We start from the raw sequence: 14,406 nt of genomic DNA, 5'->3' as shown, positions 1-14,406 counted from the left end.
TAAAATTAATTGCATAAGTCTAATAAAAAGTACCTTGTAATTTGATGACTCCATTTTTGCTTTCCATAGAGAAGGTCTCAGACACTATAGATATGTTAGAGTATACTAATTAAAAAAAAAAAAAAAAGCCCTAAAAAAATCCTTTTAAAGCACATTATGTGTGCCATATCAATTAATGACATGTGACTGATCACTATCCGTAAACCAACCTAGGTTGCTAATAGCTGATGACCGGTTCAAATTAATAAGACTCCAATAGGTCATTTCATTAGAAATTAAATTTGAAACATTTTATTATCAAACCAACAGATAATCAATTTGATAATGATTGACCTACATAAACGATATTTAATCTATCAAATAATTATAATCCGATCAATCACTCGATTTAAACATATATATCTTAATGATGAGAGTCTCTCTCGAGATTTAAATCTCAAACTTTTTATTAATCACGTACTATATTGACATTCATATTCAAACAAACAAAAAAAAAAAGATTGACTTATGCTAAAAGAATAAGAAGACGTATGCAAAGCGTCTACGTGCAGATTACCAAAACGTATTTAATCAGTCAAATTAAGTTTTGGGATTAAATAACGCGATAGTCGGAAACAATAAGTACTTTCTTTATTTAACTGTTTTTTTTTTTCAAAAAAGAAACTTACAATTATTATTGAATCATTTAAAATTATACTTTATCTACTCAACTATTTTTTTAGGCTAACTAATTTTATTTTGCCCTTTATGTGGATCCAAGTTACAAATAATATGCAATCTAACTAATTTTATTTTGCCCTTTACGTAGATCCAAGTTACAAATAATATGCAATCAAATTATTGGGATTGCTGGGATTGCATCACCAGAATATTCCACCTCAGCTTACAGTTTATTTTAATTTTCCTTTTGCTAATTCCCATATTGGAATTTTTTTAATAATAGCATATTTATTATTATTACAATATTAAAAATTTTAGTCAACTTCGACTCTGGTTGTCCCTTGTTCAATAAAAATTGCACAAAATCTGTAGAAGACTTGTTTCAATTTTCTTTTTTCTTTTCAATAAGACTCAATAATCGAGAGAGCTATTCTTGATACTAATTGCTTCTAAATGAGACCTAACTAATAGCTTAGACTCGATAGTTGAGAATAGTCAAATGAGACTCGACAGATACTTAATTGCTCTCAAATAAGACTCAATTAATGCTCAGTTATTACTATTGAATAAGACTCAATAATTGAAAGTATTGAGCATATAATACATATATATAAACATAAATGTACAATATAATTACAACTATCAACTAAGACTTTTAGTTGAGATGAAGTACATATTTTATTTTGGACTCGTTGAGATGGAGCACATGTTTCATTTTGGTATCAGAGTCATACCAAAAGTCATAGATAAAATAGACTACAGACAACGTGTTACTTGGAGCCCTCACGTGAGGCAATGTTTTTAGTTGAGATGGAATGCATGCTTCAATTGAAAGAGTTATTTTCAAACATAATTCAATTCAACCAAAGCTTGACTACTCTACCAAAAGCCACTTCCTATTAACTCTCCCAAGCCCCCAACATCCTCATTTTAAAGGTATATAAACACCAAACAACATATTCCAAAACAGAGTGCATTTTATTAGAAAATTATGTCAGTACCAAAACTAGCAAGACAGAATAATGCTAAAAGTATGCCATGTTTATTGTACATCCAAAAAGGGCTCAAAGCTGCAAAAACTGAAAAGAGTATTATCCATGTAAGCATGACATAAGGAGTTTCAACATCTCCATCATCTTACAAATCCTCAACCAAAAACCTTAATTAAAATCCCCAAGTCTTCAATGCTCAGGCATTCTTCACTTCAGCAGCCTTGATAATATCGATGAATTCCGGCTGTGCAGAAAAAAAAAAATTAAAAAAAATTAAAATCACATTATACGTTTCCTCGAACAACTTGGCAAAAATTGAAGTTCCGATATCAGATATGGCGTGGTGAATACCTTGAGGGAAGCTCCTCCCACCAGAAAACCATCGACATCAGGTTGTGCACCAAGCTCCTTGCAGTTTCCGCCATTTACAGAGCCTGCAAACAGCATGTAGTTTAGAGAGAGGTTGCAATTTCGAGCTCCATAGTTATAGTTTTAACTATTCTATAGAGTGATTCGAGAGTATGATAAACTCATAAGACTAATGCAATTTCCGGTAATATGTAGTATTTATAGTGATGAAATATTACCTCCATAGATGATCCTGGTAGAGGCAGCAACATCAGCATTCACATTTGCTTCAAGCCATTTCCTCAGATCACAATGTACCTGTTATGTGAACTTCTTTATATAGCATGGAAAACGTGCAGAATAAACAAAGTTCCAATTTAAAAAGAATCATCGCTCTCAAGAGAACACCAAATTATAATACTCCATATGGACCATATCTTTTTGGGGCAGTTCAAATGATAGGGGAGTGTTTGGTAAATGGCTGTTAGCTGTTTGATAGCATTAGCTGATTGTATAAAAGTGATCGGTAAATTACTGTTAACTGATTACATACAAAATGACTTTTCTCAAAAAGCTTATCAGAAAAGTTACTTTGAGCAGCTTTTTGAATTTTAACATTTTGGAGCAATAAGTTGTTACAAAAAGCTAATTAATCAAACACTCATATTGATTGTTTAATAGTGGTCAAATAAACCAAAATTGGCTGATAGGCTAACTATTTTACCAAACAGGGCCAAGATACAGGTTTAAGTCGAAGAACACCTCAAAATGAAAAAGGAAAAATAACAGCAGATTATTGGGAATCAACAAGTTATATTGCAGACGTAAAAAGTTAAAAATGTGCAGCAAAACGTTCCAACTTACTTCTTGTGCCTGGGCAGGTGTTGCAACCTTTCCAGTTCCAATTGCCCAAACAGGCTCATAGGCAATGACAACTTTAGACCAATCTGATACTCGATCTGCAATATCAGAGAACAAAAGCAAAAACCATATTTAGTGAAGGAAATTCAAGGCAGCTCGAAACAATATCAGCGTACGAATTATGGTGTCTTCTGTGAACTTCAGGGCCAAAAGAATATTCAAGAAATCTCAAACGTGAGCGAGAATAGCGTGCATTACAGAGAGGAAATATGAACAAAACAATAGGAAAACCACTTTAGCAGGCTTATTCATAATTTTGGTTTCTTAAGCACATTTTGGAAATTTGGCCAAAGAAAACCCGATATCCCAACAACAACTAAAAGAAGTCGAACAATGAAAGAACGATGAAAGTAGGAGTTGATAAAGCAGGTACCTGCAATTGCCTTAGTTTGGGCTGCAACAACTTCCATTGTGGTTCCTGCCTCTCTCTGCTCAAGTGTTTCACCAACACAGGCAATGACCTTCAAACCTTGAGAGAGGGCATATGCTACTTTGTCCCCAACAAACTGACATTGACAATTTGGTCAATTACCTAATCAACTGATATATATACTCACACACACACACACACAAGAACATGAAAAAAACATAGGTTACCTCGTTTGATTCGCCTAAGATAAGTCTCCTTTCGGAGTGACCAAGGACGACCCAAGGAATACCCAGGTTGACAAGCATTTCAGCACTATTAAAAAAAACATAATCAAAGTAAATAGATTAAAACATTTTAGTCAAAGAAATGTTATATCTGCTTACACTCTGAAAAAGAAATGCAACACCAAGAACTTCACATTAAGCACTCGATATAATCCTCAAAGGACTTTAGCAATTAAGAGCACAATTGCAAGGCTAAGAACAATAGATATATCAACAAGGTTGCATACCTAATCTCCCCAGTGTAAGCACCACCCTTCTTAACCCAACAATTTTGGGCTGCGACATGGAAATCAGACCGAAGTTCTGCCTTTACTAATGGAAGAAACACATATGGTGGGCTCACAACAACCTCTGCAAAACAATGAGTTTGGCAAGTGTCAAACAACAATAAAGATCATTCCAAAGCATGAAATCTTCACACCAAGTAAACAATTATTTCCTAAATTCAGATAAAGACAGAAAACATGAACAATATCTATACAGTTCCTCATTCATTCCACTTTCACCACTAGATGAGTAAAACTATCCATTTATACATGAAGGATCACATATCCATGTAAATCAAATCATTCTTAAATTCACTCTTCTAGAGCAAAGCTAACAACTAAAACAAGAATAAAATGCCAATCTTGTCTTGTTAAGCAAAAATAAGAAAACTTCAAAAACCTCATTAAATCACACACTCCGGGTTCCAAATTGAATCCATATAAGACTTTCACTATCAATATCATTACTTATTTATTATTATTTAAAAGGAAAAAAAAAAAAAAAACATACAAATGCAGGATGAAAACACAACTTTTTCCTTCCTATACATCAGGCACTGAAAACATTGACTTACCAACAACATCTTGAGATGGCACTTGACCACCGTTGAGCATCGAAACAATCTTCTTCACCTCTTCAGCAGTCCCATTCTGCAATACAACATACCCAAAATAAGATACTGATTCTTAATCATAATGCATATAAATATAAACCAAAAGATCAAAACTTTACAACAATAACACACAGCTATCACATCTTATCAGCTCAATCAAGATCTAAATCCTCCAATAACCACACCCCAAATTGGACCCAAAAAATTCGAGATTTGCATCCAACCCACGACATATAAGGCAAGGATTAGTGCACACAGATACTGAGATACTCCACCAACCAAACTAATACACGCAATCATGTATGAGCGTAAAACAATAGCTTATCCAATAACAGACCAAATCAGATTTAGAAAAGTACAGATCGGAACAAGATGCACATAGAACAGAAGTCAGTAGACACTCACGCATTTCCAGTTGCCTCCGACGAAGAATTTACGGCCCATATCTGACGACGACCACAAGAATTTCTCCGCAAGAAATATAAAAGCTGTGTTTTTGTGTGTGTATGATCAGTCTCTGTGCTTTTGGGAGAAGAGGATTTTTATAATGCAATTTTCTATGGATATTATAAAAGTGGAAGCTGTGAGGAGCGGAATGACGGATCTGCCCTCCGTCTCGATTTCAACGGAATATATGTATAGGCTTGACGGTGGAATATTCTATTGTGAAAGGATGGGCGTTTCCGTCAATGAAAAAGTGGGAGCAGTTTTCCGGTGTGCGCAAGAGCTCGCGGGTTTAGCTGCGCCCACCCTCTGAATCACACAATGTGGGCGGTAGCCGGTAGGTGATAAAGCAGATTCACTAATTTTGGGTAGGTGTAAACCAATTGAATCGAGTGAAATATCTTACTATTCGATTCGAATTCGACTATTTTTGGAATTATTTTCTATTCATATTTGATAAATATTTTAATTTAAATTTTTATTCCTATTCAATTCATCTACATAATTCTAATATATTCGAATTCGAGATGCCTAACTCAATTTTTCTCCAAATTCTCCAATAAATTAAGATAAAAAAAAATGTATAATTAGATCTTTAGCCTTTTTTTAAAAAAAGTATATATATATATATATATATATATATATATATATATATATATATATATTCAAATATTAGTTAGATCAAATATATTCTGATTCGTATTCGAATTCGAATAAAATTCAAATCAAAATATGTATTCGAATTTGGATTAGTATTCGAATAATTCGAATTCGAATCACGAATGGAATTAAAAATATTTGATTTTTTCTTTTTTTTGAAAGAAAAATATTTGATTTATTTATTCACTAATTCTCGATTTTTTTTTGTTTCAGATTATGGGCCGTATATTGGGCTTTTATTAAAGCAAAATATACTATGGGCCGTGAAAATTGGGCTTTTGTTAAGCACAACAATCGGTATATCATGGACCAAGTCCACTATGACTATTGTGGACAATGGTCAACATTATGTATATTTAGTAATAATTGAATGTACATAATAATTCAATTTACAAAATATGAAATAGATTCCACAATACGTATAGTTGATCTTGCTCCACGATATAATTTGCATAATCACAATTGATGGGCCGTGAAATTGGGCTGAATTTAGGCCTCGCAATCTCATTAGATTCATAATTTCTATACTATAGATTCATAATTTATATACTATAGATTCATAATTTCTAAACTGTATAGTTATCAAATTATGAACATATAATTCAATGATTTGTGAATATAGAGTTCAATAATTATGAATCTATAGTATATAAATTATGAATTTATTGTATAGAAATTATGAATCTATACCATATAAATTATGGATCCAATCTTCATGGCGCACACGGTTGCACGTCATAATTTGCCGTATTAGTTGTTTGACTTGCTTAAACAGTCAATGGACCTGTTTGGTAAAATAGTTAGTCTATAGGTCAATTTTGGCTTATTTGATCATTATTAGTTGTTTAACTTGGTTTTAAAATCAATATAAGTGTTTGGTTAATTAGCTTATTGTACTCCAAAATGCTAAAATTCAAAAAGCTACTCAAAACAACTTTTTCAATTAGCTTTTTGAGAAAAGAAATTATACCAAACAGCTATCAGCTAACAGCTAATTTACCAAACACCTTTCTACAAGTAGCAAATGTTATCAACTAGTTATATCCTCTAATTAATCAAATAAGCTAACATGTAACAACTATCAGCTAACAGTCATTTACCAAACATGGCCAATATAAGTGTTTGATTAATTAACAGTTTGTAACATCTTATTACTTCGAAACACGAAAATTCAAAAAGATTGTCAAAACAAATTTTTTTAAAAAAATCATTTTGCATGTAATCAGCTATTAACTAATAGCTAATTTGTCAAATATCTTTCTACAATCAGCTAATGCTATCAACTGATCAAACCCGCTAACCCAATCCGATAACAACTATCAGCTAATAGTTATTTAGCAAACACCCCATTGATTTTTTTCCTTGTGGATTGTACTAACTAAGTTTACAATACATGTTTCATTCACAGGTACATTTTATTATGACTTTTCAGTGAATTAAAATTTTATTCTTTTTCTAATTAAATGATATATTAATACTTAATGTAAAATTTTGTTTTAAAAAAATAATAAATATTGATTTTCAAATCAAGTATATGGTACAAGTGGTCTCGTTATGGGTAAATAAGTGTGTGAAGCATAATTTCTGATAATTTTTTTTTTTAAATCATAATTTCTCATAACTAAATGATTTTAAATTCAATTATTACCAACATTATTTTAGTGGAAGCTTAAGTGTTGCAGTTTTTAATGCATATTTACGGATTTGTTACGTTTGTCACATTTTTTAAGTACATGTTACAATGTTTTGTCATGACTCATGATATAAATGAAATTCAACATTATTTTAGTGGAAGCTTAAGTGTTGCAGTTTTTAATGCATATTTACGGATTTGTTACATTTGTCACATTTTTTAAGTACATGTTACAATGTTTTGTCATGACTCATGATATAAATGAAATTCTTCCCCCCCCCCCTCCTACCCCACACACACACTTCATTTGAACGTTTCTTATCTACACAACTGGCATTGCTTATTTGCTTGCAAATGATTGAATAATCAATTGACCATATGAGGCAATTATTATTATTGTTATTATTATTATTATTATTTGGACTTATTGTGGTCAAATCTATTGACTAACCGGAAAAAGAAAAAGAAAAAACTTTTTGTTAGAATGAGAGGTAATAATTCATCATCAATATTTAGAACAAGTGTTAGAAAGCAAATACCCATTTGGTAACAAAAACGTAAAAGTTTTTTTTATTTTTTTATTCTTATAAATACTCATAATTCTTTATTCGATTATATGACTATCCATATAGAATGGGAACAGATATGTCAACACACTAAATGAGAAGTCAGATATTGAATATAATTTTTTTTTTAAAAAAAGAAACTATTTTACATGTATTAGATATGTTACTTATTATGACCGTTATTGGCCACTCTTAATTAAGATTGTGACAATCTTGTATCAAGAGTTTGAGTCAGTATTTAATCTTATTTTATATAATATCATTTATTTAATTATTTATTATTGATATTGATAGGGTAATGAATTGGTTGGCCCATTGTACCCAATAAGGATATGATTATGACACTTAAAGCAACCTAACAAAACTAGTCCAACCTACCATATAATATATCACTAGTACAAAAAATATCAATAAAATCGACTAATTCACGTCCAAAGTTAGAACTTTGGACGCCTAAAGTGTAATGCGGTGGCATTTTTATAATTAAAATGTCATTATATAAATAATTTATTATTTAAAAAATTTTAAAACAGTATTGGCGTCCAAAGCTCTGTACTTTGGACGCCAATATTAAAATCCTCCTATTATTCGCGTCCAAAGCTCAGTACTTTGGACGCGAATAATAATCAAGCGCGTCCAAAGTGGCTAACTTTGGACGCGCCTTATTAAATTTATCCAGCCAACCCTAGCTCAAATCTGATCAGATCGCAGCTCCACGCCGTCCTCCTCCATAGCAGCTTCATCCCTCTGCTCCGATCCACCGCTTCGATCGTCTCACCGCACACCACCATCTATTCTGTTGTCGCACACCGCCACATTCGACACCCCACCACAGCTTCGTCGTTTCGGAACAGCGTGCCGTCGATCTGCAGCCGCCAACGCCATCTCCAACGCCTACCCTTCCGATCTTCGTCGTTCCCTCCTCCAGCTATCAGCCACCGTCACCGCCTCCGCCCTAGCCACCGCTGTCCACAGCTACGCGGCTCAGCCTTTAATCTAGGTTTCTCTCTATTTTCTTTATGTTTATTTCTCAGTTCAATGTTTCGTGCTCAGATCTGTTGTTATTTCTGCTTTTCTTCTTAAATATAATCCATCATCCTGCTCAGATCTGTTGTTGTTGGTGGATATGCCCATATAAGGGACTTGTATTGTTCTGGCCGGAAGGAAGTACGCAGTGCTGTTTGAATTGAAGTCACTTTGATGTGATGAGAGATTCTGATTCGTATAGCTGTGGTTTGTGGGAATTGCTTCATAGTGGCAGGGTGGTAGATAGTAGCATACAAGAGATATTAGTGGTCTGTGGCTTTCCTTTAGTTTACCAGGAAGTGAGCTAAACAGAAAGTGGTTATAATTTTGTGAAAGCTCATCTTGGTTAATTATCATTTTTAATATGTTTACAGTTTGGTGAAACTAGTGTAACTTATTCCAGATTAAAATCTTAAGTGGGGGACAGAAGAATGCTTCACATAATTAGCCTTTTGTATTGCTCTGTTAAGGACAGAAAAATGATTTTGTTCAATCAGTTCCATCTTCAAGTGCAAAGATGTCTCAAGAAGAAAGGTAAAGAGGCTAAATAGGTCTAATATGCTGCTGCTCAAGAAAGGTAAAGAATTGTTTTTGCTTGATTGTCCAAATTCTGAGTTGCATGGAGATTCGTTCATGGAAATATGTCCTTCTTGTGGAGTTGAGTAAGGCTTACTATTTATTTGCAATTTCTGTCCTTATAATTAGCATCCTGTTCTAGGTTGCGTGACTCTTTATTTTTTAATGATCTTTTACTAATTTGGTTATGCATTTTTCATTGCTCTCGTGCTTGTCCTTTGATACCACATGCTCATCACTCCTCGGAATTTATTCAATGAATTTGACATCTAAAGGTATATGAGAGACTTTGAAGTAGAAACTATTGGACTGAAGGAGACATCACGAAATTGTACAAACACAGACTGTGGTGCCAGGCTTAGAGACACTGTTCTTGATTGGGAGGTAATGACAATAGATTTTTCAAGCTTAAGCAACTCTGCAGAGAGTAAAAGCATCCAGTAAATGGCACTTTAATAAGTTCACTTTGCAGGGGAAAGAGGCTGAAGATGTGTCTTCTCTCCCTGAATTTAAGAAGGTAACTAATAAGTTATAGACAATGTTAACTTCAGAAATTTTTTAGAGTTGGTACTTGAGATTCGAGAACTTATCCAGGATTTCTACACAAGGTAACTAATATGCAACTTCAATTCTTCAAACAATCTCCATTCTCCATATCTCTGTGAGTATCTGACTTGTTAAAAATTTCGTTATACTTCATATTTGCTTTTTATGTTTACACTTGTTAAAGAATTCTACACTTGTTCTTCTATAAATTGTGTGAAGCCTGAAAATGTATTCACGGTTTAGCTAGGGAAATGATGATGAAGGTATTTATCTCAATTCTGACTACCTTTTACCTTATTATTTTTTGAAAATCTGTTCATAATCTTCTATTACTTGGGTCCATATGCAATTGATCTATGAAACTATTAGTAATTCTTCTCTCCTTATTATTGAAGTCTATTACTCTATTTTACCAAAATGTCACTAAGTCTTTTTGTTCTTATTATCTGAGCAGACAAGGGAATCAAATACCTATTCTGGTTGTTTTGCACTAAGTCTTTTTGTTCTTATTACTCTATTTTACCAAAATGGCACTAAGTCGTGGTTGTTTTGCTATTAAATTATTATTATTATTATGCTAAACACATGTTTATTGATATTTGAGTCTATCAATCTATGTGTGCAGTTCTTTTAAGAATTTATTCCATGTTCAGGTGATCCAAACTTTTCAATGACACAGAAGCCACCAATGCTTATATTATTGTAGGCATGTATGACCTTCACTTCTGATTCTAGAAGAAATTCTCTTGTGCTCTTTATTTCTTGTTTGTATTTTTCTGGACCTCTCTTGTAATAATGTACTTGGATCCAATTCTTCCTCATGCAGGTAAAAAATCTGGTTTCTAATGCCAAGGGTGGTGGTACCTTAAATGTCTCAGGAACTTCTTCAAGCAGTAATTCTTCCACAAGCAATTCTTTGCCTTCTATGTTTCCTGCTGGAAGTGCACCTCCACTTTCACCAAGGAGTTCATCAGGTTCACCTAGAATTTGGTTAGTAGTTTATTTCAATTGTTAACATTTAGAATTTGTAGTTTATTTGTAGTAAAATGTTATTAAAATTGAAATTTTTGATTGGTGTGTTGTAGTTGATAGAATTGGTGTGTAGTGTAAATCTTAAATTGATTAATGTTGAAATATATTATTTGGTAGTTATGCTGTAATGTACAGGAAAATATTTGATTAATGTTGAAATATATTATTTGGTAGTTACGCTGGGATGTAGAGGAAAATATTGGTAGTTTTATAAAAAAAATATTTTTTTTTTTTAGTTTTTTTTTACTATACGCGTCCAAAGTTCAGAAACTTTGGACGCGTATAGTATTTTTTTTAAAAATAAATAAACACTATACGCGTCCAAAGTTCACGAATTTTGGACGCGAATTATCATTTTTCGCGTCCAAAGTTCTTCAACTTTGGACGCGTCCAAAGTTCTTCAACTTTGGACGCGAATAATTATTTTGCGCGTCCAAAGCTACTTTGGACGCTAATTGTTTATACAATCAGCGTCCCCGACATCTGCGTCCCAGCTACTTTGGACGCGAATTAGCCTTAACTTTAATTTGGACGCGAATGACTGTTTCTGTACTAGTGTATATCGCTAGCTCCTCTAGCCCAACTCACCTAGTCTCATCATTTTGATCCATACTCTATCCACAATACTAAAAATGAATATGTATATAATATCTTTACGTAAAAGCTCGCACCCACTATTCGAATATATGTTATAAGTGAAGTTCGCATTGTGATCATAGTCAACAAAAGATATCTCAAACCAATAAAGCCATATAGACAACTCCTACAAAATTCAAACTTATAATCATCAAGCTAGCTAATTTTATGGTTCAACAAACATGACCAAATGTCCATGAGCACAAGAAACTTATCAACTTTAGACATAATCCCCACACTGCAGCCACCGAGATTCGAACATTGGTCTCTTCTACCAACTGCATATTGAACCATTGATTAAAGCCCGTGCGGGCCATTTATCAGCTTATTCTTTTAGACAAAAAGAGGTAATATATATATATATATATATATATATATATATATATATATGATTGAATTGTATAGTACCATCTTAAACCATGCATATACTATCATGTTGCAAAGGGAACAATTGAATGAAGTGGTCCATATATGGATGGACAATTTGGAATAGATGTTAATGTTATAGTTGTGTGGCATATGGATGTCCTCACTAGAAGTACATCATATTCCAGCTTGGGTTAGGTGTGGATCGGATATGCATGCATGCATAACCACCTATATATCTACGTAAAACTAACGGAACCCGCCAGCATGTTCCATGTTTCTTGTTGGTCCCCATCTCCCGCTTGTATTGTCTCGCTTTACAACTATTCAACATATAATATATAAAATATAAATGTGTAATTTACTATTAATTTAGAGGTATATATTATTCTGATAGGTGATAAACGGTTAAATCATCCACCCGAAGCATATTCACACTCCGGCCCGACAAAATTGCTGAAGGCTGGATAAATCAATGTGACTCGACTGTTCTTTTTTTCTTCTTTTTTTTTTTTTTTTTTTGAAAGTCATGTGACTTGACTGTTAATTCAACATATATTAAACTTTTGCTCACTGTGTACAAGGAGCCCTCTCATTTGAGAGGTTGCTCCCATACTATTGCTTGTAGGACTCGATCGATCTTTGGTCTCTTGTTACAAATTTTAACTTTGTGATCAGCTGAGCTGCCAACAGGTAGAGATATAATATATATTGTCGTACCTGAAGATTACAAGTTCAATTATATTCTTTTAAAAATCGGGTAGCGGCTTTTGAATAGTTTTTAGAAGTCATATTAAAAAAAAGGAGTATATAAATTTGAAAAATTTTACTTTGTACTATAGTCTACATAGCTGAATTTTGAAAACATAGCATAAAAACACATTCATACAAATTATTGAATTTTAGGCATACAAATAGTGAACCTAGATTTATCTAATATCAAATTTCTGAGTAGAGGAGATGTAGTGCGTCGAATAAGTCCAGCTATGCTCTACAAATAATGAACCTCATGTACAACAAAAATGGACCTAGAATATACATGCATAAATAATCAAGATTCAATCAGCTTATTTATGCTCAAGTAATGAACCATATGCACATCAATAGTGAATCTTATTCATATAAATAATGAACATTCAATTGTTTTCATACTATTTTGTACACATTCAAATAATGAACATTACGTTTAACAATAATGTATCATATGCATAGAAATATAATGTACCTTTATGTATAGAAAATAATGTACCATATGCATAAAAATAATGTATTTCAGATATGGTCCACACATGCACCTAATAAACATTGTATAATTAATAATTTCATCCCTAATCATCGGACTTCGAAGTTTTTTCCCTATATAATTCGATGACTTATTAGACTCTTATTAATGACAAAACAAAATTACAACATATAATCAGAAATCTTGAGATTAAACTTATTAAATATAACTACTTAAAAATATATAAAGACATATTTTACTATCCTTAAAAGATATTACCTAACACGAACATAATTAGTTGTAAAAAATGAGATCGATCCAAAATATTTTCATTATCCCACAAGATGACAAGGACTCCAACACACAAAATATGTTAGTTATGGGGAGACGGTTCACCAACCGAATTATACTATATATGCTGTTATGCAGTTTGGCAAAATTAGACATGCATCATATCATTTGCAAAACAAACCACGTTTGAATTGGGAAGACGTACTTAAACATGACCTGTCTAACTGTTTTAGTTTTTAGTTGAGTTTTATAAGTTTAAATCTCAAACTTAATAGTCTATTATAGGAGATAAATTATGAACTTTGTATATCGCGATTATTAGTAAAACAAAACTTATGAACTTATTTTTGAGTTGATTAGTGTCACTTGAACTCTAGTTGAGTTTTATAACTTCTACGTTACTTGTGTATTCAGCTATCAGCAAACAACTAATTTATCAAACATGTTTATACAATCAGCTATAATGCTATCAACAAGTCAAACCCAATAACTCAATCAGTTAACAATTATTTACCAAACACCTCTTTATGATTATGTTTGAACCTTACAGCTATATATTGACTTATATAAAATTTTTAGATTCTAAATTAGATATTTATTTATAGTTTTAATTAAACTACACTTTTGGAATAATTGATAATAATTCATGTAATATATATATATATATATATATATATATATATATATATATATATATATATGCATCGTGAAAATGTGTAACTAATCTCATTCATCCATCTAGAATAATCATAGATAAAAATTAATGAAAAATATAATGACAATTTGTTAGTTATACACTTAAAAATACTTGATTGTGCATCTCATCATATAACTTATTGCAATCATGATTTATAATATTTAAATTAAAATAATATAATTTAATCAAGTTGGACAATTGACAACTAAATTGAGTTGGAAGGAGTATTAATATTGGTTTTTTGATGACATAGTGT

At 32.2% G+C, this 14,406-nt stretch overlaps 2 protein-coding genes across 6 annotated transcripts; one reads left to right on the top strand and one right to left on the bottom strand.

Annotated features, from left to right (window-relative positions):
- Positions 1-1,617: 1,617 nt before the first annotated feature.
- LOC109186493 (triosephosphate isomerase, cytosolic) lies at positions 1,618-4,990 on the bottom strand. Of its 2 annotated transcripts, XM_019336494.1 has the most exons (9): positions 4,861-4,988; positions 4,417-4,492; positions 3,803-3,926; positions 3,519-3,603; positions 3,295-3,427; positions 2,865-2,959; positions 2,240-2,318; positions 2,004-2,086; positions 1,618-1,896 (listed from the first exon to the last, which is right to left on the bottom strand). In XM_019336494.1, the coding sequence occupies exons 1-9, from the start codon at positions 4,897-4,899 to the stop codon at positions 1,849-1,851; spliced, it is 762 nt and encodes a 253-aa protein (XP_019192039.1). In that variant the 5' UTR covers positions 4,900-4,988; the 3' UTR covers positions 1,618-1,848. The 2 variants fall into 2 exon arrangements, with proteins under 2 accessions (XP_019192039.1, XP_019192040.1); XM_019336495.1 differs by lacking the exons at positions 1,618-1,896; positions 2,004-2,086; positions 2,240-2,318 and adding an exon at positions 2,374-2,461 and having other exon boundaries at positions 2,737-2,959; positions 4,861-4,990.
- Positions 4,991-8,453: 3,463 nt separating this feature from the next.
- Positions 8,454-11,058, top strand: LOC109186201 (NAD-dependent protein deacetylase SRT1-like). Of its 4 annotated transcripts, XM_019336135.1 has the most exons (6): positions 8,455-9,446; positions 9,636-9,744; positions 9,833-9,877; positions 9,955-9,968; positions 10,091-10,169; positions 10,733-11,058. In XM_019336135.1, the coding sequence occupies exons 1-5, from the start codon at positions 9,343-9,345 to the stop codon at positions 10,128-10,130; spliced, it is 312 nt and encodes a 103-aa protein (XP_019191680.1). In that variant the 5' UTR covers positions 8,455-9,342; the 3' UTR covers positions 10,131-10,169; positions 10,733-11,058. The 4 variants fall into 4 exon arrangements, with proteins under 4 accessions (XP_019191678.1, XP_019191677.1, XP_019191680.1 ...); XM_019336133.1 differs by lacking the exons at positions 9,955-9,968; positions 10,091-10,169 and having other exon boundaries at positions 8,454-9,441; XM_019336132.1 differs by lacking the exons at positions 9,955-9,968; positions 10,091-10,169 and having other exon boundaries at positions 8,454-9,446.
- Positions 11,059-14,406: the final 3,348 nt, after the last annotated feature.

The sequence above is a fragment of the Ipomoea nil genome, unplaced genomic scaffold (genome assembly GCF_001879475.1).
Source record: "Ipomoea nil cultivar Tokyo-kokei standard unplaced genomic scaffold, Asagao_1.1 scaffold1407, whole genome shotgun sequence".
Lineage (NCBI taxonomy): Eukaryota > Viridiplantae > Streptophyta > Magnoliopsida > Solanales > Convolvulaceae > Ipomoea > Ipomoea nil.
This window is presented reverse-complemented; position numbering and strand designations above follow the sequence as displayed.

Excerpts from the sequence above, each read along its gene's own strand:
- LOC109186493 (XM_019336494.1), bottom strand. The coding sequence starts at position 4,899 with ATGGGCCGTAAATTCTTCGTCGGAGGCAACTGGAAATGC. Across the intron at positions 3,927-4,416 it reads GCCATCTCAAGATGTTGTTG|AGGTTGTTGTGAGCCCACCA; the intron begins GTAAGTCAATGT and ends ATTGTTTTGCAG. Across the intron at positions 1,897-2,003 it reads TGGGAGGAGCTTCCCTCAAG|CCGGAATTCATCGATATTAT; the intron begins GTATTCACCACG and ends TTTTCTGCACAG.
- LOC109186201 (XM_019336132.1), top strand. The coding sequence starts at position 9,343 with ATGCTGCTGCTCAAGAAAGGTAAAGAATTGTTTTTGCTTGATTGTCCA. Across the intron at positions 9,745-9,832 it reads ACACTGTTCTTGATTGGGAG|GGGAAAGAGGCTGAAGATGT; the intron begins GTAATGACAATA and ends TTCACTTTGCAG. Across the intron at positions 9,878-10,732 it reads CTCTCCCTGAATTTAAGAAG|GTAAAAAATCTGGTTTCTAA; the intron begins GTAACTAATAAG and ends TTCCTCATGCAG.